The 25198-nt window shown below is 44.9% G+C and overlaps 2 protein-coding genes across 2 annotated transcripts in view; one reads left to right on the top strand and one right to left on the bottom strand.

Moving 5' to 3' along the window:
• Positions 1-401: 401 nt before the first annotated feature.
• On the bottom strand, positions 402-17932 carry Prpf4 (pre-mRNA processing factor 4). Its single transcript, XM_021199701.2, has 14 exons — positions 17806-17932; positions 16943-17120; positions 14720-14906; positions 12167-12254; positions 11540-11619; positions 11307-11400; positions 10593-10687; positions 9929-9987; positions 8741-8864; positions 7322-7411; positions 4847-4969; positions 4625-4732; positions 4426-4544; positions 402-3944 (listed from the first exon to the last, which is right to left on the bottom strand). Exons 1-14 carry the CDS (start codon positions 17830-17832, stop codon positions 3751-3753), a joined length of 1566 nt encoding a protein of 521 aa, XP_021055360.1. The 5' UTR covers positions 17833-17932; the 3' UTR covers positions 402-3750.
• Positions 17933-18075: 143 nt separating this feature from the next.
• Positions 18076-25198, top strand: part of Cdc26 (cell division cycle 26) — a 14339-nt gene continuing 7216 nt past the window's right edge. The window contains exons 1-2 of the mRNA XM_021200904.2: positions 18076-18167; positions 21004-21194. Coding sequence (XP_021056563.1) covers positions 21114-21194 — 81 coding nt within the window. The 5' untranslated portion in view covers positions 18076-18167; positions 21004-21113. The remainder of the gene's footprint in view (positions 18168-21003; positions 21195-25198) is intronic.

The following is a 25198-nucleotide window of genomic DNA, read 5'->3' as shown; positions in this document are numbered from 1 at the left end:
CCACATAAACGTTGCCGCTTTGGTTCGGACCTGTCCTGGCTTCCAACTTTGACGCAATCTCAAAGTGTCTAAAACACAATTGGAAAAAGACATTTTTCTTTTTAATTTACAGAATAAGCTGTCAGAGACCAGAACTTGAGTCAGCTTTATTTGCTCTAAAGAATATTTTCACAGAAGTATTATTTATTTACAACTTCCTTAGAGGTACAGAGGAGTAAGGTATTATAAAATATATAAACTATATTTTGATGTAGTAAAACCGGACAGTTTTAAGCTCTGATGTGGATATTTCTCCATTAGGAAACTGGAACGGTTTCCTCCTGAGACTATCACCTGTGTCTCCATTGACCTCATCAGGTAATTGCACTGATAGTGAACCTCACATTTTCCACTGACTTCACTTTTTTTTTTTTTTTTTTTTGCTTAGCTTTGTAGCAAGTACGTCTGGCAACCATCTCTCTGTACTCTATGAACTAAGAGGGACAGGGGCAGAGAAGACCTGGTAAAAGCCCAAGAAGGAACATTTCTCCTCCTCCAGAGTCCCTGCTCCAAGGAAGCAGATGGCGCTGAGGCTCAGCCCAGGGTTAACCTTGGAGCCCTTTGCTTCAGAACACAACTTACATTCTTGGGATGCCAGGGACACAAAAACCAGTGGTTTGTGGTTATACTCAGCAGATTTTCCTTCCTTCCCTCCCTCCTTTTTTTTTTTTTTTTTTTTGAGACAGAGGGTTAGGATCTTAGCCCCTACTTAGCATTTGTTAGTTCTAACCTTGGGGCAGTGTTGGTCACTTTTATGTCACTGTGACAATACCTGTTAGAGACCACAGGAAGGAGGTTGACTGGGGCTCAAGGTTTCAGAGGGTACAGAGCTTGTAGCAGATGTTCACCAATCACAGCGTACCAGGAAGCAGAGGGCAGCTGGAGATAGAAGCTGGGCTAAACTTTCAACAACCCTTTGTTGCTGACTTATTTGCACCAGCCAGGTCCTGTGTCCTGAGGGTTTAATGGCGCAACAGTTCTGGGATATTTCAGAATCAAATCCTAGCAAGCAGTCTCACCCACTTACAGGGCACCTAGAAACACACTGGCAGCACTTACACTGGGTGTGCTTAGGTTAGGGATGGAGACCTGCAGCGGTGCCTAAGAAGTGTCACCTATCCTAAGACTCAACTCTGCTAAGCAGCAGCAGGCTCCAAATCAAGACACGGGAGTGGGAAAGTCCACTGTTCATAAAGTCAGTGATTTGTCCATGGCGTCCACAGGCAGAAAGGTGGAAAGGCTGACCGGCCAGCAATCAGGCCACATGCCCAGTCCTGGTTTTGCCAATGGCCAACATTCTCCATAAAGCACTGTGCAATCACTTCATACATGTTCACATAGTTCCACCGCTTACAGCTGGGTAATTCAGCAGTTATTCGAGTCCACCCAGCAACCTTAAAAGAAGGAATTCTCTTAATGTGCCCGATGCACCATGGAGGTAGGGTTAAACGACAGTGGTTCTGCCATTCAGAACCCACTATTTTCTTAACAATGGTTGAGGAAATGGATTACTTCCCCAAACACTTGCTCCGCCTAAGGCTTACATGGAACATTTCCAACTCGAATTCTCAACTGAAAATTTCCTAGTAAGGTTTTGACCAGAGCAATCAAAACTTGGTGGTGTGCTAGATCCGAAATGCAGGGCTCTATGCCGGTCTCATCATTTTACAAACACGGTAAGATGTCAAGAAAAAGGTAATTTCGTATCACACTATAATGGAAATAGGACAGGTCAAGGGTGGTTAAGTGCCAAGTGAAGGGGAGGCCTGAGTGGCATAACAGCCACACAGGGAATAGACTTGGCTAGGTCTGGAATCACATTTAGCTGGGTGTGGGGAGCATACTTTTAACTTAGAAGGCAGAGGCAGGTGGATCTCTGAGTTTGAGGCCAGTTTGGTCTACAGTGAGTTCTAGGACAGCCAGGGCTGCACAGAGAAACCAGAGCCCCTCCCCAAATGTTTTGTTATATACCACATATCCATGATCTACAGAAGAGCAGGGCAGAACAGGAAGCTGGTGGAATATAAATTTCCAATACTGGAGAGCTAATTTTACACCATACACAACTTTCTCCGCAACTACTGTTCTGTGCGGATTTACTGTGCAGTTCTGGAGTGCAGCGAGGTGAAGTCAACCACTGACTGACGAGGAAGAACTATGGAGCCCAAGACACACCTGGCAACCTGATGCTCTCCTAGACCAACAACTCTAGGTAAAGAAGCGGTTAGTGCCTGGATGTGACTGATGGCTTACACCTGCAACGTACAGGACTCGAGATGCAGAGGCAGGAGGATTAAGAGTCTGAGGTCAATCTGAGCAACACAGTAAGACCCTGTCTCATAAAAACCTACTTCCTCAACCCCCTCAAAAAAACCAGAAAACACCACTATAAACATCTGAATAAAGTAACAGAAACTGGAACAATTCAGGCCTAGAATTACATTGGATCTCAAAACTAAAGAAGGGGATCTCTTTGGACAAATGGTTAGGTTCATAAAATGTTGAAAAATCCGTTGAAAGAGTTTTTATACTAAGATTTTACTCTCAGCAAGTGTGTGTGTATGTATGTATGTATGTATTTATATATAAAAGGAGTTTATGTTTGGTAACACCCAAACATAAATTAGGATTTTTTCCAGTTACTTTGACATCAAGTGTTCTTTAATACATAAGGTACATCCTTTAAATAACCAACAGGAAGGAGGCTGTATAACAGACATCATGTTTGTTTTTAAAAACTCCTTTGAATCTGGATACAATGGCCAGATTGTTTTGTCATGAAGGCTATCGAACTTCAAAGCCAAAAGGAAGAGGCTCTAACTTGGCTCTAACAAGGCCAAGTGTGCAGTTCTGAGTCCCAGCTGCAGTGAACATCCTCCGTGACTACCACAGCAGGGGAAAATCTTTACTGTGGAGCTATCACACAGCCGCAGTCTATGGCTCCGGTCTCATTCTCGGCGTCAGGAAAGGAGCTCGCTGCCAGGCACTGCTCAACAAATGGCAGTGACATGCCCTCATAACTGGGGAGATTACAAATACAGTTTTCCCCCCCCCCCTGAGACGGGGTTTCCTCTGTGTAGCCCTGGCTGTCCTTGAACTTGCTCTGTAGACCAGGCTGTCCTCAAACTCAGAGATCTACCCGCCTCTGCCTCCCAAGCTGGAATTAAAAGCCTGCGCCACCACTGCCCAGCATGTCTAGCTATCTTGCTCGTTGAATCACCTGTAGTCGCAAGCACATGCAATGTTATAGAGAGCCAAGTTCAAACTGCCAGGCACAGCAGCACATTTCCATAATGCCATCACTCGAAGGGCAGGACAGGAGGCTCTCACAATGTAAGGCTTCCTGACATGTATACCAAGTTCCAGGACAGTCAGGGCTATACATACAGACTCTGTCTCAAAATGTCAACTATAAAAACAAAAATGAAAGAACAGTCACAGTCCCGAGTGTGAGGGAGGAGGCAGGCCACTGAAAAGTGTTGAGTCTATACAACATCTACAGTTTATGGCAGAACCTGAGATGAGAATTTTGTTTTAACCACGAAGGGCTTGCTACCACCTAAAGACTGGCTTCCTCAGAAGTGGGCTGATGTGAAAATCCAATCCTACACATGGTATTTGGCAGGAAACATGATAGAACACAATTCTTTTCCTTTGAGGAAAATGGCTCCGTAGTGAGAACACAAGGTCTGAGTTCTTCCATGGTCTGGCCTATTCTGCCATCCAGAGCTTGAAGGTTCTGTCATAGGAGCACGTGGCTATGAGTTGCCCATCAGAAGAGATGTCCAGGCCCATCACTTTGCCCTCATGACCAGCCAGGGTCTTCAGTGGGGACCAGCCTGGGTGGGTCCAGATCTTGGCTGTGTTGTCATAGGCACCTGTGAGCAAGAAGTCCCCATGGATAGCTGCAGAAGACATAAAGCAAACATGAAGAACTCAAGTATTCAGAAAGAGCTTAAGAAAAAGACCCGCCAAAACACATTATTTTGAAAGAAAGGTTATTTTTGACTTCAGATAAACTGAACTCATTCATTCTACATTCCTAGGGGCCTCTAAGATAAGGGACAGTCATGAGCAGACTGAGGATAACCAAGTAACAGATGAAGGCCGTGTGGCTGCTTTTTCCTAGGTGGATGGTCTGTGCAGTAATAGCAATCATCTAGTTAGGCCTGGCCATTCATGGAGGACAAAATGAAACGAAGCCTTCACAGAACTCTGCTTCAAGAAGGTATGCTTTGCCATAGCACTGTCTATAGGTATGGCAGAGGGAAGGAAGCTGAAATTTCCTTCTTTAACAAGGTTCCACATCTAAGTCTAATGGCCAGGACGTAGTCCATGAAGCAAAGGGTGTCTGGTGTTAAGGCTGAGAACAAGAGAAAAGCTTACGCTCAAATTTGACACCGGTCACTAAGTTCTGATGGGCGGGGATGGTGTAGACACAGCGTCGCTGTCGAAGGTCCCACACTTTGCAGGTGTTGTCACCACTGCCAGTGGCAATGTGGTAGCTGAGGATCAGACATATCATAGTTAGAAACAGAGAGTACTGTCTGGCCAGGACCCTTCCCATTCACTGAGTCTGCTTTACCCATTGGGGCTGAAATTGATCCCATAGATTTCCTTCAGGTGGCCTTCTAGGAACATAATGCAGCGTCCTGTGCGTAGGTCCCAAACTCGGCCAAATGCATCCAGTCCCCTGAGGAGATAAGATATGTATGAATACATGGATTCCAGTATGACGAGGAGGTGGGGTTGCCTAAGAGGTGAGACTACTAAGCTGCCCACCCTTGCTTTGTGGAGAAAGTCTTACCCAGTGCCAGCCAAAGAGCCATCTTGATGGAAGGCAATGTCATACACACCCATGCTGTGGCCTTCCTGGTGCAGGATCTCCTCTTGAGCCTCTAAATCCCATAAGCGCCATGAACGGTCATAACTTAAAAATAAGTAAGAATAGATTTGCCAACTTACCAATAATTACACCAACAATCAACCAGCAGATGGATTATCTACTATGATAAGGTACTATAAATAATCATAGTTCAGTTCATATTCCTGAAACTCTTCATTCAACCACACTAACATCTGTGGAGATGGCTGAGCACTGACTGCTCTTCCAGAAGTCCTGAGCATGATTCCCAGCAACCACCACATGGTAGCACAATCCACCTATAATGAAATCTGGTGCCCTCTTCTGGTGTGCAGCATATATGCACGTAGAACACTATACTAAAAAAACAAACTTTTTTTTTTTGTTTGGTTTTTCAAGACAGGGTTTCTTTATGTATCCCTGGCTGTCTTGGAACTCACTCTGTAGACCAGGCTGGTCTCAAACTCAGAAATCCGCCTGCCTCTGCCTCCCGAGTGCAGGGATTAAAGGCGTGCACTACCACGCCCGGCTTAAATAAATAAATCTTAAAAAAACAAAAAAAAAGGTAAGAAAGAAAGAACAAACAAATGAACAAAAGGCCTTTCTGACATGAACAATGCCTCACCACCAAGACTTTGTTTTAGGCAACAGCTGGGAGACCATGAACATCTGTACTTTAGTGGCTATTTTTTAAAAGAGTTCCCTGGGTAGGGGTTGGGGCGCAATAGTAGGGAGGCCTTGCCTGGTATGTGCAGGGCCCTGGGTTCAGCCCAGCAAAGATGGCACTGTCTCTCCCCCTTCATTCTGCTGCTGCATCCCTTCACTCATTTGCATATTTACTGGAGTCTCAACTGAAATTAGGGCATTAAAGAAAAATATACACAGCAGATCTAGAAACAGACCCAAATATGTACGATCAGAATGTTTTCATTAAAGGTGTTAAAGGAATTCTTAACAAAAATCTTAAATGAGGGTTGCAAACAGGCTTTGGTGTTACAAATATAGAATAGATAAACTCAAGAAGGGCAAAGCAACAGGAGACTGCACCAAAAACATGCAAGATGTGTAAGCACATGGCAAAAAAAGTGCAAAGGTCATCAAGATAGGAACACTGACATAAACATTACCACGTGCTTACAATGGGCAAAACAGTACGGTTGGCAACAGCAAACACCAACACAGGCTACGGACCAGAGTGGGCAGAGCCCAGATGTCTTTAAGACTCTATTCTGGGGAACAGGGTCTCACTCTGAAGCCCAGGCTGGCCTCAAACTTGAGATCTTTGTGCTGAATGTTGGGAATGTGGCACTGAATCCGGCTTGCCCAAATACTTTAAAAAGCTAATATACATCTATTCTATATACCACCACTCCATGAACTAGTAAGGTACTCCTAGGTAAATTACCTAAGAGAAGGGAAAAGATAGCCAGCCCATCTACAAAAGGCTTCAGTAAGAGTATTTATAGCTGGGGATGTAGAGATGGCACAGCATGCTCTTCCATAGGACCCAAGTCCCAGCACCCACCATGTACATCTCTAATCTGATGCCCTTTTCTGGACTCTGTGGGCACTTACACACATGCGGTACACAGACATACACGAAGGCAAAACACCTATGCACCTTAAAAGAACATTTACAGCAGCTTTATCAGACTACAGCTCAACTCAACACCAGGAATGGTACAAACAGCAGAATGAACAGAAATCACATCAGAGGTTGGAAGGGGAAATTAAGGGGTGGGAGAGAACTCTGTAGGGTGGGAGAAACGTTATCTATATTGATGAGAGTGTGGGTCATAAGCAGTATGCATTTGTCAAGGTTGAACTGTATAATAAAACAATCACACTCTATTGAATGTTGCTTAAACATGAAAGAAGAGTTTTAGTAGAACTAAGTCTCACTAACCAACCTTACAGAATCAGAAAAAGAAGCCAACATGTTGGCAGGGAGAAATTTTACTTAAAAAATAAAAAATTGTTTTTTTTTCAAGACAGAATTTCTCTGTGTAGCCCTGACTGTCCCGAACTTGCTCTATAGCCCAGGCCTGCCTCTGCCTCTTGAGTGCTGAGGTTAAAGGCATGGGCCACTACCACCCAACTCTTATTTTATTTTTAATAGTCTTGCTACGTAGCCCAGGCTGGCCCTGGACTTGTGATCCTATTCCTTCAGCCTGGTGAGTGCTAGGACGTGCCACCACACCCATCTGAGGGAGATTTCAGTATATATCACTCAGTGAGATATAAAAGTAAAAATACTCTGCCCTGACTATATCATACTCTTTTATTCTGCTTATATTACTGAAGTCTGAGAAAGTTCTAATTGAATATCCTTGCTCTAAAAATTTACCTGGCAGATAACTGAAAAGGATTATCAAAGCCAACAGGCTTGTACAAACTGGTCAGTAACAGATGGCTTACCAGGTTGTGCCCAGGAAACGCCCTGATGGATGCCACATAACCCGAGCTACACGCACTGTATGGCCTTCAATATCTGCCACTGGTTCATCACTGAAAGGAAGCAAACACAGGCATTAAAACTTCTTGAGAGCCATGCAGCTGCCCAGAGTTTATCTGCTGCTGTGCAGACCTACCCGCTCTAGTTTGTATACAGGCATTACCATGTCCTTGCTACACCACGCAGCACAGGGGATGAAGGCACCTTGCACAAGGCTCTGTGCTAACTAGTAACTGTCCTTGCAACGGGCTACAATCTTTGGGATAACAATAATTTAAGCTACTTGCTAAGGTTCTGTGACCCCAGGGCACAGTGGTCACTTTCTCAATTCAGCTAGTTCACAAATTCTCCATCTAGGCTAAGAGAAAAGTTCTTCAGATTGCTGAGCAACAGACTGCCACCGCATCAAAGCAGTGCTTGGATTCAAAAAGGAAAACAGACTTTGGTAGAAATGTGGATACAGAAATCAGTTTTGATTTAAGTGGGTTCCTTCTTAACCCTTAGCTCGTTCAAAGATCCAAAGGGATCCTAGGCTAGATCGACTTGGTGTCCTCTGGCTGGCCAGTAGTTTCTGCTTCTTAGCAACGACAGAAAGAAAGACTCAAACAGCAGAGAGAGGAAGTAAACACGAGCCTAAAGAGAGCAATTAGAAGGGAACACTCGCTGTCAGAGCACACGCACACCCAACCAGTGCCCACGGGAGAAGCACTGCCAAGTACTATGGAAGCCAATTAAAACTTGCCCAGTAGGAGTGGAGACCCTATCTGGCAAAGACTGTAGATGCTAATTAGTGCTCTTAGAAAATTCAGCAATAAAAACCCTTCCCATGCTTTCTCCAGGAAAGGAAAGCGAGCATCCAAATGTCTTTTAGATCACAGTATGCGTTCAAATCAAGTGGACTAGTAAAATCACCCACATGAAGAATAAAATGTGCTGTAGTCAGAAAACACATCCTAGGTAGAGGATGACACCAGTGGCCTCACTGACAGACAGAACTCCCCCTTCCCTCTCTGTGGCTGTGTGCTAAGACCTGAGAGGCCACCAAGATGATCATCGTTAACTTATCTACAAAACAGTGCATCTTTCCAATGCTAACCAACCATGTAGATCAGACTGAATTGTTTTAGAATAATGGGAACCAGCAATCAGCAACTACTGTGCTAAAAGCAAAAATTAAATGCCAATGTCAGCAAGGAAAACAAACATCTCAGCACAGCTTCTCTGGAGAAGAAAGGGCTAAGGGAGTTATCTCTATTTTCTGTGAGTTCCCTGGACTCTCAGGGCATGTCTGAGATTATACGTCACATGTTTAGGCCTGAAGGCCCAGTCAACCCTATCTGCTTTAAGGATGGCAGTATGGACAGGAGAATGGCAATAATCACCTGTCAAGGCTCCAAAGCTTCACAGAACCATCAGCAGCACAAGAGGCCAGGTTGACATCTTTCTGGTCCAATGAGACAGTGGATTTGGGATGGAATACAATTGCTCCTACATTTGTGTTATGGCCTAAAGGAATACAGGAGATCAAGTTAAAAGGCTCTCACTTCTTTGTAACCTATAAGCAAAGAAAGGCTACTATGAACAGCATGGAAGAGTCTCTATCAGGGAATGTGAGCACAGTATTGGAGTGACTATTCAACTGCTACAAAGGAACATTTATTTTGAGACAGGCTCTCTGTAGTCTTGGAGAGTCTGGAACCTGCTATGTAGACCGGGCTGGCCTCAAATTTAAAAAAGATCTACCTACCTCTGTCTCCTGAGTGCTGGGATTAAATTGTGTGCCACCATGCCAGTGCAGGTGCCTATGGAGGTCACCGGATCCCCTAGAGCCAGAGCTACAGGGAGCTGTGAGCTACCTGTTATGGGTGCTGGGAACTCAGCCCAGGGTCTTTCTAAGAGCAGAACACATTTTTTTGTCACTGAACAATCTCTCTAGCCCTTCTCTCCAAATTGTTTGAGACAAATCACTTTCTTTTTTTAAAATTTAAGACAAAAAAAGAGGCAGGAACTGGCACAGTAGACTGTATCTGTTAACTCTAGCACCTGGGAGGCTGAGGCAGGAGGATACTGAATTGAAAGCCAGACTGGGAAACAGAGTAAGATTCCATTCTCAAAAACTAAAAACATAAAATCTTGGTGTCTTTTAATTTAGATGCTATTAAAGCCAGAGTGTGGCTAGACAGGAAGACAGACTGCATGAATGTGAAGTCATGATACTCTGGTGTTGGAGAGAGAAAGAACCACACACATCCATTCAAATATAAACGCAATGCATGGGCTGGAAGGGTGGCTCGCCAGTTAGAAGATCTACTGCTCACTCTTGCAGAGGACCTGAGCTGGTTCCCAGCACCTATATCAGGTGGTTCACAAACGCCTTTAACTCCAACTCCAGGGGATCAGACACCATCTTGTGGTCTGCTGGCATTTATATATGTACCCAGAGTGCACATATATGTGCACACACACAGAAGCAATGTTGTGTATTGTATCTGAGTGTCAACCCGAGTTTCATCGTTTAACAGAGTTTGTTGGGAAAAGAATGAGAGCTCCCAACCAAGATTGTAACTCACCTCGAAGCGTGTGAAGGAGGCTGCAGTCAGGGACAGACCAGAGCTTGCAGAGCCCACTCCTATCAAACACAAAGGAAAGCATCTCAGCCAGGGTTGGTCTGGGAAGGAAAAGGCACCTTCGTAACATCATTGAAGGACACGTTTGTCTTGACCCTATACACTTGACAGAGGTCTTCAGGAAACATAAAAGGCTTGTTGGAGAGCTACAGCAGCTCTCAGGCCTCTTTTAGACTATCATGGAATGCAAGCTGCTATTTTTAATGTCCAGGTCAACTTGCAAGACAAAGGTGAGACTAGTAATTAACATTTACCAGTGGTAGGTAAGGGCACCAAGACGTCCAAGGATCGCCCACACCCAGACCACAGAGCTAAGAGAGAAAAGCTGGACTAGACTTAAAACTACTTGGTCTATAAAGTCCCCTCTGAGCTACACCACAACACCTGTAGAACACAGTAGACATTACACGTCATGGCTCTCTGGGCACCTTTGTGACTAGTAAGAACTGCCCAACAGAAGCCACTGAAACAAATAAGCAGGCAGAGCCATGGCCACTGTGCAGAAGCAGAGGAAGAGGACAGAGGAAATGACAGCGGAGACAAGGATACTTTTCCTTCCTGAACCAATGCCCAATTTAGGAAACCGTTACTGTAAAATGAAACTTACCAACAAGCTGTGGCTAGCATTTTAGAATTGGGGCTGAAGTGACAGTAGGAGATCGGCCGGTCATCTCCAATCTGACTGCAGAAATTATTCAAAGACTAACAAGAAAACAAAAACAAGTGATCGTTAGAAAGCGAGTCTGAAGCTGGGCGTGGTGGGGCAGGCGGATTTCTAAGTTCAAGGCCAGCCTGGTCTACAAAGTGAGTTCCAGGACAGCCGGGGCTACACAGAGAAACCCTGTCTCGACACCCCTCCCCCCCCCAAAAAAAAAGAAAGCGAGTCTGAGAGCGCTCTGACTTTTTCACTTTTGGGGGAAAAAAGGGGAGTGGGGGAAGGGAGTGAACAAGGTAATGGTGGCAATGTTTCAGCTTCACCAATCCCAAGACTTTTTAAATGCTTGCTGCTGATAGAAGACACTCAAGTTGCTGAAAGAAAGGGATCAAGGCTTATCTGGAAAGCCACTTGTTGACCATAGTCTCACTAGCTTTTCTGTCAGCTAAACACAGACAAAACACAGAGAAAAGCCAAGCACAGCTTGAGCTGTTAGAAGGGTGCCTCCCACTGTGAGCCAGGGTTCTCCTGTCACCACAGCTGATGGTGCCGGCCACATTACAGATCCACCAGGGAGTATGTGGTAGCTGCCTTTGCCCTCCTGTTGGTGGGCCAAAACAGAAGCTAATAATTTAAGAGACTGAACAAGAGTGAAGAGCATCTTACCCGGAGAGACTTGTGAAGCTCCTGCATCTGGGAGGTTCTGGTTGTCTCGGGAATCTCCTTATGGAGACGGGCCTCCTCTAAGCGTTTCATTGCCCTGTGACCCATAAACATCATCACTAAAGGAGTATCAACAAGGGTCTGAACACTCAATCCTATGTAATAAGTGTCACCAGTATAGTGTCTATTCTTAGTCCCTGAAATGACAGAATTCTTTCTTCTGGACCTCTGCTTACCTGGGGAGAGAATAATTAGCAATCCACAATCTGGCCACCTTCAGGCTATTTGGCCCTTCATGGTACCAGGTTTGCTGATACTGAGAAGGAAATAACAGAAGAAACGTTAGGTCTAAAAAATGCCTGCTCTCCCAACAGCTGTTCCCTTCTCTAATGCTCACAAAAAAGGTGACTGGTTCAGTAACAGAACAAAGCAGGCGCTCTTCCTTCTGTTAGTTACTTTTTACTTTAACTGTGTGTTATGTGACTGTGAGGTACATGCATATGAATGCAGATGCCATGGAGGACAGCAAACGGATTGCTCAGGCTTGGGCATCTCTAGACTCAGGTGTCGGGAACCAAACATGAGCCTTCCTGAAGAGCAGTGTACACTCTTAAGGGTGGAGCAATCTCTCCAGACCCCTTGGTTTTCCTATGACTTCTAACAGTTGCTGGTTTCTCACTGAGTCACACCAAGAGTGCCATAGCTCCTTCCTGAATGGAGAACTTCCAGCACCATCCCCAATCCATGAAAATGATAATTATCGCCATCACCCAGTCCCAAATGGCAGAGAGAGCCTGTAGACACCTCTCCTCACCCTAGCAAAGAAAGCACTGGGAAGACCGCCCTTGAATTTTCCAGTTTACCTCCTCCTTTGACTTCTTAGACTTTTCATCATCCTTTTTGGTCTTTTTTAAGGCATCAGTCCCGACCACTGAGAGAATATTTCTTAGCCTGTAACAAAAAAAGTCAGGAATCAATCTGGATGAGGGCCAATAGGGCCCCATCACCACTTGTGGAAGAGATGTGTCAAGATCCCTAAAAGTTTACAACCACAGGGAACAATGAGCCTTAGCCACACTGTGTTTGTTTCCCTACTCATACATTCTCATAACGTTTAACTCAAATTAGCAAGGTAAAAAGTTAGTAACGAAAAACCAAAACAGATTTTTATAATTATGTGAACGAGATCTGTTTTTCTTTCTTTCACAATATCTTATTCTAGTGCACACTAATAGGAAGGGACAGAGCTTGATGGTGTGTAAATGAACATTTACAAATGTTTACTTCTGGCATTTTCCCAGTCAATATTTTGGACCTCAGGTGACTGTGGTGGAGAAACAGGAAAAGCAAGCATAGGAGAAACACTGTGAACCTCTGCTCTTTTGCCTCTCAGACTCCTCCAGGCTCCCTAAGACCCCAGGGGCCATGCCGAGCCTCTCCACAGTCTTTACCTAAAGGCTCCTTAATACCAGCCATCAGCAATTACGCTATTCCATTCAGAGTCAACTGCTGCCACATACAGCTGGAACCCACTAATGCCATGATGCACAGGTGCCTATTCAAGGGCTAAGGATATTTAATGACTAAGAATAGTCTGAAGGAACTAGGCTTGATGGGACACACTTTTAATCCCAGAACTTGGAGGCAGAGGCAGGTGGATCTCTCTGAGTTCAAGACCAGCCTTGCGTACAAGTGAGCTCCAGGCCACTAAGGGCTGCACACTAAGACCCCATTTCAATAAAATAAGAATTACAAGTGAGGTGTGTTGGTGAGCTCCAGGCCAGCCAAGTCTATGTAGTGAGACCCTGTCTCAAAAGAGCAACAACAGGGCTGGAGAGGTGGCTCAGTGGGTAAGAGCACTGACTGCTCTTCCAAAGGTCCTGAGTTCAAATCCCAGTGACCACATGGTGGCTCACAACCATCAGTAATAAGATCTGACACCCTCTTCTGGTGCATCTGAAGACAGCTACAGTGTACTTAGATATAATAATATACAGGCTGGGTGTGGTGGCGCACGTCTTTAATCCCAGCACTCGGGAGGCAGAGGCAGGCGGATTTCTGAGTTCGAGGCCAGCCTGGTCTAAAGAGTGAGTTCCAGGACAGCCAGGGCTACACAGAGAAACCCTGTCTCAAAAAAACCAAAATAAATAAATAAATAAAAATGTGTGTGTGTATGTATATATATATAAAAAGAGCAACAACAAAATCAAAACAAAATCAAACTAAAGGATAATTCTGAAGACACTACAGAAAGCAGTACATTATACCAATACCAGAGAGTGGTGAACAGAGTATGAAGGGAATATGGAAGAAGTACAGAAGCCTCCTCCAAGGCTTGGGAGGAGGTGTGGGATAGATATCAGGGAAGGCTTTACAGAAAGGGTGTTGTCAAATGCTCATTCAGCCCAGAGTCAAAAACAGAAGTTGAGACAGTGGATTAAAGAACTGTAAAGGCCTACAGTCAGGGACACAGGGTGAGCTTAGGCCTGCAAGAGCTTCAGTAGAGTTGGAATATGGAACACAGGGGAAGGGCTGGTGATGGCCAAAGCTGGGAAGTCAAGTGGGGCCTGGTCACCAGAGCCTTCATGCTACCCAAGGAAAGGTCTGCAATGAGAATGATAGGGCAGCAGGCAGAAGAGGAAGAACAGCATAGAAAACTCGCCTTTACTGTTAAAGCAATCAAGTCACAATGGTGGCCCCGAGCTAAGGTAGTGGCAGCTGGGATTCAAGGCATTCACCTACGGGACATAATAATAAAGCACAATGGACTTGGCAGGCAGAAGAGGCTAACAGCAAACACACCGAGTCAGGCTGGCAGGGGCCTGCCGACTTGAGACTGATCCCCGGGACACATGGTGAAAGAGAACCAACTCTCACAAGCTGTTCTAGGACCCCACACCTTCATGAAGGCACACACATGTACACACACAGACACACAAAAGAAACATTTAAAAAGGCATTGGCAGAAGGAATGGAGCAAGGCTTCTGTGAACAAGGGGCACTTATGCTCAAACAAAATCACATGACCCCAAAAGCTAAGCGAGAAACAAAAAAATGAAATATTTGTGTACCATGTTCAGAGGTTAAAGACTACTTTTTGCTCTTTCAGAGGACCCAAGTTCAGTTCCCAGCAACCATATCTGGTAGTTCAATATTGCCTGCAACTCCAGCTCCATATGTAACACCCTCTTTTGGACTCCCAGGGTATCCCAACTCACCTGTGCACGCGTCCACACAGACATATTATGGATTTATATAAGTAAAACAAAACAATCACCTAGCATATCCAGCAGGCAACTTCCCAGCAGAGTAGGCAAGGGCCTGATGGAAGTCAGCACCGACTTTACAACCCTCAAACCACAATAACCTTGTACCTCCAAAGACAGACAATAAAGGTAACTATTTATAAAGGACACCTTTCTCTTCGTTCAGCAGGGCCCTCTCCAAAAAGTGTGATAGGCTCTCCCAAGGCTCTAAGGCAAGCCTTGACCTCTGCGTCATCTGTGGACACATTGATCTGCCGGGCTCGCTTTCTTCTTTCAAACTCCGCCAAGACTTCTGCCTGCCGCTCACTGATGTGCTCTTCAATCTCAAACACTTCTCCTACGCAGAGAACAGGCAACATGGGGGAAAGAAACGATTAGCCAATCAGAGTCTGTGTGTCCTGCAGTACAGCTTCTTAAAAAGCGTGGAGCTCACAAAGACTCCAGCAACATCAGAGGGTTCCTGTTGGGCTGCACCATGCGTCTCTGCTGCAGCCTTGGTTCTGAGCATGTGCAACTCTGTAATGTACTTACTGCCTGCCATGCCTCACAACACTAAGGAACACCACACTCAAAGTGGCTCAGAGCATTATAGATGTTGAATTGCAATGTCTTCACTGGACAAAGTTATAAGGAAACAATTTAATTTCCTCAGCATCAAGTATCAAATAGTTTTATCTTTGGATTATACTGTGTTAAAATATTTGATTATTTAGAATTGCTGTTTGGCCACAATAGAAAAGAAAGATGGGGAGAAGCTCAGGGTATACCTGTAAGTTCAGCACACAAGAGGAGGCACAAAGACCATGAGATCAATGTTGTACTTGGCTGTAGTGAGACTGAGGGCAGCCTGGTCTATACAGTCCTTGTTAGAAAGAAAGGACAGAAGGAAGGGCCAACAAGAAGAATATTCACTATCTGAGTTGCCCTGACTTACAATATTAAAATTTCAGCCAACATTTAATTCTCTATCAATAAACAAGTATGTCCATCTTATTAATACTGAAATTTGTTTTGGTCTTTAAAAGTTGAAAAGTTGTAAGCGTATGCAAGAACTGTATCTAACCTATCTTACTTTTGAACTGTATCCAATCTATCTTACTTTTTATAGCTTACCATTTTCAATTTTCAGCTTATTAAATGATAGTAAACTCATAAACCCAAGTGATGCTTTAAACTGAGAGCAGGAGGGCCAGGTCACCTCTTCCATTATTTCATTATCTCTTTCTATAGCTTAGAACATTTTTTATTTGGAAAGCCCAACTCCTACCTGCTAAAACAGTACCCCAGGAGAGCATTCACACACAGTGAGACGAAATAATGGCTAGGAAAAACAGGATTCCTTTGACAACAAGGTAAGTCTTTTTGGATACTATGGTGATTAGTTTTAAAACCCACAAGCACTCTGGAGACAGGCAGGAGAACATCTGAGTTGGTGCCCCCCAGCCAGCTTGGCCCATGGCCACACTGAGAAACCCTGTCTTGAAAAACAGAAACAAAGCCGGGCGTGGTGGGTGGTGCACGCCTTTAATCCCAGCACTTGGGAGGCAGAGGCCAGCCTGGTCTACAGAGTGAGTTCCAGGACAGCCAGGACTACACAGAGAAACCCTGTCTCGAAAAAAAACNAAAAAAAAAAAAAAAAAACAGAAACAAAAAGGAAAACACAAACAAAAAAACCTAGAAAAGTAAAGAATCCTATAAACAGTTACACATCAATGCCAGAACTAGCTTACATCTCCCACAGACAAATACACCAGCTGCACCCAAACCCAAACATCCACTGAAGAAGTCTACAGAGATAAAGAGTAATTCCTGCATAAAGTACAAGAAAACCACTCACTGGACCATGACAAGTAGGCAAAGTCACAGGCTCAATGGTGAAAAGGGAAGGGTAAGATTGCATGCAGGTGCGTTTGCAAGTATGTCTTGCCAACATTTGATTATAACTAGGCACCACCACATTCAGCATTTTTTTTTTTTTTTTTTAGAAAAAGGAAAAACAAGCCAGTGAAGAAAACCATGGGTTCTGGGGCTCAATCTCAGGTCCTAATGGTCACACAGAAAAGCTTTTGGCACCTGAACTAGCTCCCCAGACCAATAGAAGGTTTTGGCCTTATAAACCTAATACTATGTGGTTTGGGAAGGTGTTCATCAGAATATTGAATCATCAAAGGTACATGGTGGTGTACATCTGATTCTAGTACCAGGGAGGAGTTGGGAGGAGTTCGAGGTCAAAGGTAAGAGACTGGGGGAAGATGGGAATGTATGGCTCAGTGGCAGAACAGTTGCCTAGCATGCAAAAAACCCGGGTTGGATTCCCAGCACTGTTTAAAAAAGTGTGTGTGGGGGGGTAATGACCTACAATTTGCATCTTACCGGATGTTATATTAATATTTCCTGCTTCAATGCCTGCTTTGAGTCCTTCTTTTCCCAAAATCCCAGACTCTCCTTTGGCCAGGCGTTCCCGCTCTTTCTCTTCCAAGCTTCCATAGTAGATGTGTGGTTTCTTCACAACGGGAGCAACTAAATCATCAGGCGCCTTGGTTTTGGTTGTCTGTTAAATCAAAGACCCAGACTAAGGTTTAGTTCCAGCAAACCACCCTGCTTCCTAAAAGAATGAAGCTAATGCTGCACTTTCATCCTTTTTCCTCTCAAAACTAGAGGAGAAAGTCGAAACGGACTTTGTGCGAGTTAAGGCTCTTGTTAAGTTTGGCACACAAATACGACCCAATCAATTTCTGCCTGATGTGTCTAGGTTGTTTTGGGGCCCGTTACTTTAGTCGACTGGAAAAGCAATCTCCGGTTTTACGAAAATAACTTCTCACTACTGGGCAGACACTAAAAACAACCTAAACAATCAGGGTGGCTCTAGGTGCACCAACTCGCAATGTTACTGGAATACACAATTTAAAGACTTTCAGAGCCTATTACAAGTTGGGAGGCCTCATCATAGTAAGTACGAGTCGGACAGCTTAAGCCAGGACACAACCCGATTCCAAAGCACCGTGTTTTGGAGCAGTCAGAAAAAGTGGTCACTGCTCAGGACTTAAGAGCAGTGCAAAGAGCAGCACGCGAAGCCATCAGGAAAGGGCTACTAAGGTCCACACTAGGGTCCCTACACTAGGGTCCCTCTGCCTTCCTCCTCCTCCTCTGCCCAGACCCGTAAGGTAACGGCCCTTTCCCACGGGATCCCCCGGCCTCTCTAGGACAGGCCTGAGCTTAGATCCGGAGCTCCGTACCGTGGAGGAGGCTCGTGAGGAGGCCATGCCGGGCTGCGGAGACGCGAGGCCCTAGCCAAATCCGCGTTCTGCTTTTCAGACCGGGAACCGCGCGCCTAGCAAAGTGGAAGTGCGTCACTGGCCGGAAACGTATCTGGAACGTACTCGGAGCTCTAGGAGTCGCGAAGTATCTTGGGAGTGGTAGTCGCCAAGGGTCGGCTGGAGCCGAGGGGCGTGGCCTTACAGAGTGACACAACCTCGCGGGAGAAGAGGCGCATGGGAAGAGAAGCGCAGAGCGGCCTGGGAGGTGTAGTTCGGGCTGCGCAGCGATGGCGTCGTGGTGGGAGTTGAGTTTCTGGGGAACTGCAGAGGCCTGAAAAGAGGTAGGTTTGCGGATCGCAACCATAATCTGGAACAAAACGAGGGTCTCTGCTCTCCTTCGGGAGGCCTTCCGCCATTTCGAAGCTGAGGCCTGTGTTGCCATGGAAATCTCTCCCTAGACTTCTGCAGCCTTGGAGCTGGGAAAGGACTGTTGTCCACGACGGAAGTCCTTCGGGGGCCCCTCGTAACTCGGTGGTTACGTAGTCAGTTTGGGCTTCAAGAAGATATTAAACTCTAAGACCTTCTAAGGCTAAAATAGAGATGTGGTGGAGGAGCTGCGGCCTAGTTTGTTGTTGGTTTAGTTGTCTACAGCCTATTCTTTGTCTGTTCTTTGAAATGAAGGTCCATGAAGGCGTCAAGTAAAGTGCAGACCAGCAGCTGTGGCTCCAATGAATGCTAGGCCATCAGAGATAAGGGTTTATTGTTTTTTTAAATCCTTACATGAAAGCCGTGGGGATTGCAAAAATATTCGCGTTTGCCGAGCTGAACAGACTCACTTCCACTCTCAAGCCCCTGCCCTGCAGAACTCCAATGAGAAGAGCACTTCCTCTTCGAGGACTTACTAATGCCGAGTTACGCGCAAGGAGCTTGTTCTGTTTTTGTCATTTAAGTCACGGACAACAAGAGTACAAACCAGAAAAAAAAAATTCTGGGGAGAAAAGGTAATCTGTCATTCTGGAGCGGTAGTAGTAGGATGAGTAACGTGGCGGGTGGCGAGCCGCCGAGCCGCCGCCGCGCTTTTAACCCGTACTCATTATTGCTCTCCAGCGGTGAGGCTTCCAGCTCCTTCACAAGTAGGGAACTGATTTTTTTTTTTTCATAAGTGTTTCTTCCTTTTCCCTTTGGAGCTGGCTTCCGTTTCTCTACTTAAGGATTTGGTAAAACGTAGTATCTGATAGAATAAAGCCGTTTTGAAATGTCACGGGCCAGTGTTTTGTGTTGATTAGATTACCCCTTGCCGTGCTAAGCCTCCTGAGAGAAGTGTAAATGTTTTGAATACATTGTAGTGTTTTGTTTCGTTCTGGATGCATGCAATAATAATTTATATGAACGCACACATTCATATAACACAGCAGAATTTTGATGTAGATCGCTATCATTTAGATCTTTATTTTAGTGATCTATGTGTAACTTTTATAGGATACTGATTTCGCTTTTTTTTTTTTTTTGCTCAGGCCCTGCCCTCCCCACTCACCCTGCTTGCTCCAGCCCTAAGATTTATTTATTTATTATATATAAGTACAGTGTAGCTGTCTTCAGATACACCAGAAGGGGGCATCAGATTTCATTATGGATGGTTGTGAGCCACCATGTGGTTGCTGGGATTTGAACTCAGGACCTCTGGAAGAGCAATCAGTGCTCTTAACTGCTGAGCCATCTCTCCAGCCCACATTGTTTTTCAAGACAGGGTTTCTCTGTGTAGCCCTGGCTGTCCTGGAACACGTTCTGTAGATCAGGCTGACCTCAAACTTACAGAGATCCTCCTGCCTCTGCCTTCAGAGTGCTGGGATTAAAGGTGTGCGCCACTACCACCCAGCTTCTGATACTAACTAAACTGTTTGTTTCAATTTTATAAAACTGGAATAATTTTTCAAGTTTCCCAAGGCGTCTGTATTAAATAGTATAAAGAATGGGAATGTGGGCTGCTTCAGTGGGTAAAGGAGCCTGTGCTAAGTGTGATGCCCCACTTGGTAGAAGGAGAGAACTGATACCTGTAGACCAGGCTATCCTTGAACTCACAGAGACCCACCTGCTTCTGCCTCCCAACTGCTGGGATTAAAGGGTTGCACCACCACTGCCTGGCTATGGTGGCTTTTTATGTGGGTGGTGGGGACTTGAAGTCAGGGCCACAGGGCAGGGCAGGAAGTGCTCCTGCTCAGCCATCTCCCAAACTCCTTTGCTCTTTTTATTTCTTGTCTGGTTTTTTGTTTTGTTTTGTTTAGTTTTGAGATAGGGTCTCCCTATGTTTCTTTGGCTGGTCTCCAACTTCTGGGCTCAAGTGACCCCAGGAAGCTGTGACTTTCGTTGAGTGTCACTGCCCTCAGCTCGTTTCTTTTACCTAGTGTGCCTTTTGGAGGATATTGGAGCACAAGGTGATGGTTGGGTGTCTTGCTTGGGAGGCCACAGCTGGAAGGGTCTTGGGACCTGAGATTGGGGGCCCAAGCTTGGTTTCTGACCTAAGAACTCAGGACAGAGAATGGGTTCTGTTCTGCTCTGTCAGGGGGTTTGGAATAAAGCATCTCAAAAAGTGTTAAAAAGGAAGAGGGGGGGGGAGGGGAGGAAGAGGGGGAGGGGAGGGGAAGGGAGAGGGGAGGAGAGGAGAAGAGAAGAGAAGAGGAGAGGAGAGGCTGGCTTAGATCCTCTGATGGCAATTTGCTGGGTTTTGTTTTTAAAGATTTTTATTTTAAATTTTGTGTGTGTAAGGACTGAAGAGATGGCTCAGCAGTTAAGAGCACTAATTGCTCTTCCAGATGTCCTGAGTTCAGTTTCCAGCAACTGCATGGTGACTCACAACCATCTGTAATGCCATCTTCTGGTGTGTCCAAAGATAACAACAGTGTACTCACATGTATAAAATAAATAAATCAATCTTTTTTTTAGTATATGTAGGTCCTTGCGTGCAAGAAGCGAAGGAGGCATAGGCACCTGCTCCCCAAAGCTGGAGCTACAGGCAGGAATTGAACTTGTGCCCCTGTATATGCTTAGGATATGCTCTGAAACAAAGAGCCGTCTCTTTAGCTCCAGCAATAAATGGATGTCTACAGATTTTGAAGTCTATGCCTGGAATCTAAATGAGTTAGTGTAATGTCTTGTTCATTTCATTGTTCCTGTTTACAGATTCATCTGTCTGTAGCTGAGGCTTGGCCCTGCAGCTTTTCCCCTCCTGCCACTTCACCAACCCCCAGCTCACAGGCTCTGGTTCCCCTGAAGTCCCGGTTGACTTCAATATGCTTCGACGGAAACCAACTCGCCTGGAGCTCAAGCTCGATGACATTGAGGAGTTTGAGAGCATTCGAAAGGACCTGGAGGTAAGGACTCAGTTTCTGATTCTTAGGGGGAACAGCAGAGAACTCAGGGCTCAGTGGCCTGAAACAACAGGAAATGACCCCTTTACAGTTATGTTTTTTTTTTTTTTTTTTTTTTTTTTTTTTTTTTTTTTTTTTTTTTGGTTTTTTTGAGACAGGGTTTCTCTGTGTAGTCCTGGCTGTCCTGGAACTCACTTTGTAGACCAGGCTGGCCTCGAACTCAGAAATCTGACTGCCTCTGCCTCCCGAATGCTGGGATTAAAGGCGTGCGCCACCATGCCCGGCCTACAGTTATGTTTTTAAAATAGTACTGTTTATTTATTTATTTTTTTAATGTCTTTTTGATATGTTGCCCCATCCCAAATTACCCCCCAGGTCCTCCTTACCCATCCAACTTTGTTCTTTCTCTTTCTCTCAAAAACAATACAAAAACAAATCCTCAAAACAAGAAACACAGAGTCCACAAAAGTACCATTGAGTTCATTTTTGTATTGGCAACTACTGGCCATGGAGCCTGCTCAGGAGTGACATGGGAGATGTTGGAGAAGATTGATTTCCTGTCAGTCGCAGATAGCTTCTTGGTTAGGGGTGGGTGAGGCCCTTCTGGCTGGAACCTGTGCAGGTGTTGTGTGTGCTGCCACAGTCTGTGAGTTCATATGTGCACCAGTGCTGTTGTCGGGGTGATGCTGTTCCCTTAGGGGTCATCCCTCACCTCTGGGTCTAACAATCTTTCTGCCTCATCTTCCACATGGATCCCGAGCCTTGAGGGCGGAGTTTGATGAAGACGTTCCAGTTAGGACAGGGTGCTTCAGAGTCTTCCTCTCTACGCATTGTCCTCTTGTGGGTCTCTGGGTTAATTCCCATCTCGTGCAAGAGGAAACTCCTCCGACGGGGCTGAGCGGGACACTGACCTGTGGCCATGGCAACATGATGTCATTTTATTGCTCTGATCCTTTAGCAGAATTGTCTTAGGTCCCCAGGCCTGAGGCCTATCTAGTCTCAGGTTTGGGCTAGGCAAACACTCCACCAACAGAGCAACATCCCAGCCTGTTAGCATTTATTATAACTTGAAGTTACTCTGATTTTTCCCCCTTGATGCTGGAGATCAATGTAGGACCTTGTGTATTTTAGACAGAAACTTACTGAACATTCACCTGTAAATGGCATTTTAAATATTACTTAATTACTCTTAGTTATTAATATGACCCAACCAGCCCCACAATAATCTAGGCAGAGTCCTGTGGATTATGAAATCAGCTTTAGCGCAGTTACTAGCCAAATTACCCTTAATCTTTTTTTCTATGTCCCAGACTGTTATTCTCAGCTGTGCTGCCCAAGCACTTGCTGTTTGAGTCTCCTCTGGCTTATTTCTACTGCATCAGCCTGCCCTGGGGCATTTCACTCGGCTACATGCTCCTGGTCCATCAAATCTAATGGAGACCTCCTGGTCTCTGTCTTCTTTCTCCGTCTCCTCTCTCTTTCATTTTCCCTTCTCCTTTCCTCTCTTCTTCTCTCCTTGTGGTCCTTACCTGTGACCCCTAGCCCAGTAACCTAAACCCCTAATATCTTTATTCTCCCAAGTAATTGGCTGTAGCCACTTTTATTTAACCAATAGCCTTAAATTGGGGAGCAAGGTTTATACATTATTTGGTATACATGAGGATCTTTGGGAGCAAACAGAAGTTGGGGGCCACTATTTAGTATTTGAATACATAGCAGCACCAGACAACCCCAACATTCACCTGTTCCTTGCAATCATTTGATCATTTATTATAAAGTCTTTTCTATTAGGAATGCTCTTCACCACTAAATTTCTAGAATCTAGCCTACAGTGGAGTACTATTTATATTTTTGTTTGAGACAGGATCTCACTGTCTGGAACCCATTGTAGACCAGGCTGGCCTTGAACTTGAACATCTGCCTCTGCTTCCTGAGTGGCGGAGTTACAGGCATACGATACCATACCTTGCAGCTGTATTTTTCTAAATCTGGCTTTGCCATATAATGTTAGATAGCCATTAATCAGAATAAATTCTTTGGAGGCAGAGGTAGACAGATCTGTAGGCCAACATGGCCTACAGAGCAAGTTCTAGGACAACCAGGACCATTACACAGAGAAATCAAAATAAATAAATAAATAAATAAAATAAAAAAAAAAATAAAAATAAAAGAAACAAAAAGATTCTTTCACACCTTCCAGATGAAGGATGAGGTCCAAATCCTAGGCATGGTACCTGAGGTCCTGTGGTCATCCCTCCACTTCCTCTCCAGGTCATCTTTGCTCTCACTGCTGTGTACTGTTCCTTTGTCTGACGTGTCTATCCTGTCATCAGGTTCCCCGTCTTGACTTGGCCCCTTCCAGTCCCCAGTTGGGTTAAGTCACCACCCTGTGCTGGATTCTTACAGGTGCCACCACTTTCTGTTGTGACTGTGTTGGTCTGTTTTCTTCAGCGGGGCAGGAAGCTCTGTAAAGGTGGGATTCATATATTGAGCTCTGGACTCTTCTTAGGGCTCTCTGCAGGCCTATTTGTATTTCCTGCTCAGGGAGGTACTTTATTTCTATCACAGGGAGCTTACATCTTGCATGTACCCAGAATGTGATTGGCTTTACATCGTTCATATGAAGACTGATAATGTAGGTTTCTCTTGCTCTTCATCCCAGCAACTGTAGTGTTCCCCAAGTGTTGTCAGTTTTTGCTTTGTGCCTGTGTGTGTGTGTGTTTGTGTATTAAACTTCTTTTCACTCTCTTCTTAGTCAACACTACAAAAAATTGACTTTAAGAAGTTCACCCCAAAAATCTTTATGAAAACTACTTCTAAGAAGCAAAGGAATCTCTGAGAATACTCAGTTGGAATGAAATAATTTAAAGTTTCATGCTGTGAACAACTACAGAGTGTTCCAGACTCTAGTTACAGAGGTGTAAACAAAGTTCAGTAAAAATGAAATACGAAGGAGTGGAGGCGGAAAGATGACTCAACAGTTACGAAAAAGTGCTGCTCTTGGAAAGGACCCCACTTCAGTTTCCAGTATACACATGGCCACTTACAACCATCTGTGACTCCAGTTCCAGGGGTCCTGACGTCCTCCTCTGGCCTCCCACAGACACTGCATATACATGGTATAGATTCATACATCAAAACCTTCATGGGGCTGGAGAGGTGGCTTAGTTAAGAGCACTGGCTACTCTTCCAGAGGTCCTGAGTTCAATTACCAGCCAACCATATGGTGGTTCACACCATCTCTGATGCCCTCTTCTGGTGTGTCTGAAGATAGTGACAGTGTACTCACGGACATGAAATAAATCTTAAAAACAAAACAAAACAAAAAAACCCTTTACGATTTTTTTTTTAAAAGAGCAGAGCAGCTCTTGCTCTCTTGCCTTGTCCCCCCCCATTCTCTTCTACCCCTCTCGTCTACTTCTGCTTGCGCTCTCTCTGTCTCTCTGTCTCTGTCTCTGTCTCTCTCTCTCTGCCTCTACTACCCTCTTGACTCCCCTCCCTAAGCCCTTAATAAACTCTATTCTATACCCAGTGCTGGAAAAATACAAGGTACTTATAAAAAAAAAAAAAAAAAAAAGCAGAGCCAGGTACAGAAATACACAGTTGCAGTGTTAGTACTTGAGCGTCATGGGCAGGAGAAGTTAGACAGCCTGGGCTGTAGACTTCAACCAGGGAAGGAGGGAGGGACAGAGGAAGACACACTTTTTCTATGGCTTTCATTTAATTCATTGCAAGAGTGAGTGTCCCTCCTTCCAAAGCTGCTTGAAAGGACCCCCACCCCACACCTTTAGTGGAAAGGCAGTGAGCTGACTCTGCAGAGACAAACCCCATCATGTCAGCATTTATGACTCATTATAGCTGAAGTTTGAACCTTACTTGAAACTCATTCAGGTCTGATGATGCATGCCGACAATCCCAGCACACAGGAAGGAATCTGCGGTAGATCTGGCCTGCACAGTGAGAGCCTATCTCAAAAAAAAAAAAAAAAAAAAAAAAAAAAAAAGAAA

The sequence above is a fragment of the Mus pahari genome, chromosome 6 (assembly GCF_900095145.1).
Source record: "Mus pahari chromosome 6, PAHARI_EIJ_v1.1, whole genome shotgun sequence".
NCBI lineage: Eukaryota > Metazoa > Chordata > Mammalia > Rodentia > Muridae > Mus > Mus pahari.
The sequence above is the reverse complement of the archived record's forward strand: the minus strand, read 5'-3'. Positions and strand labels throughout refer to the sequence as shown.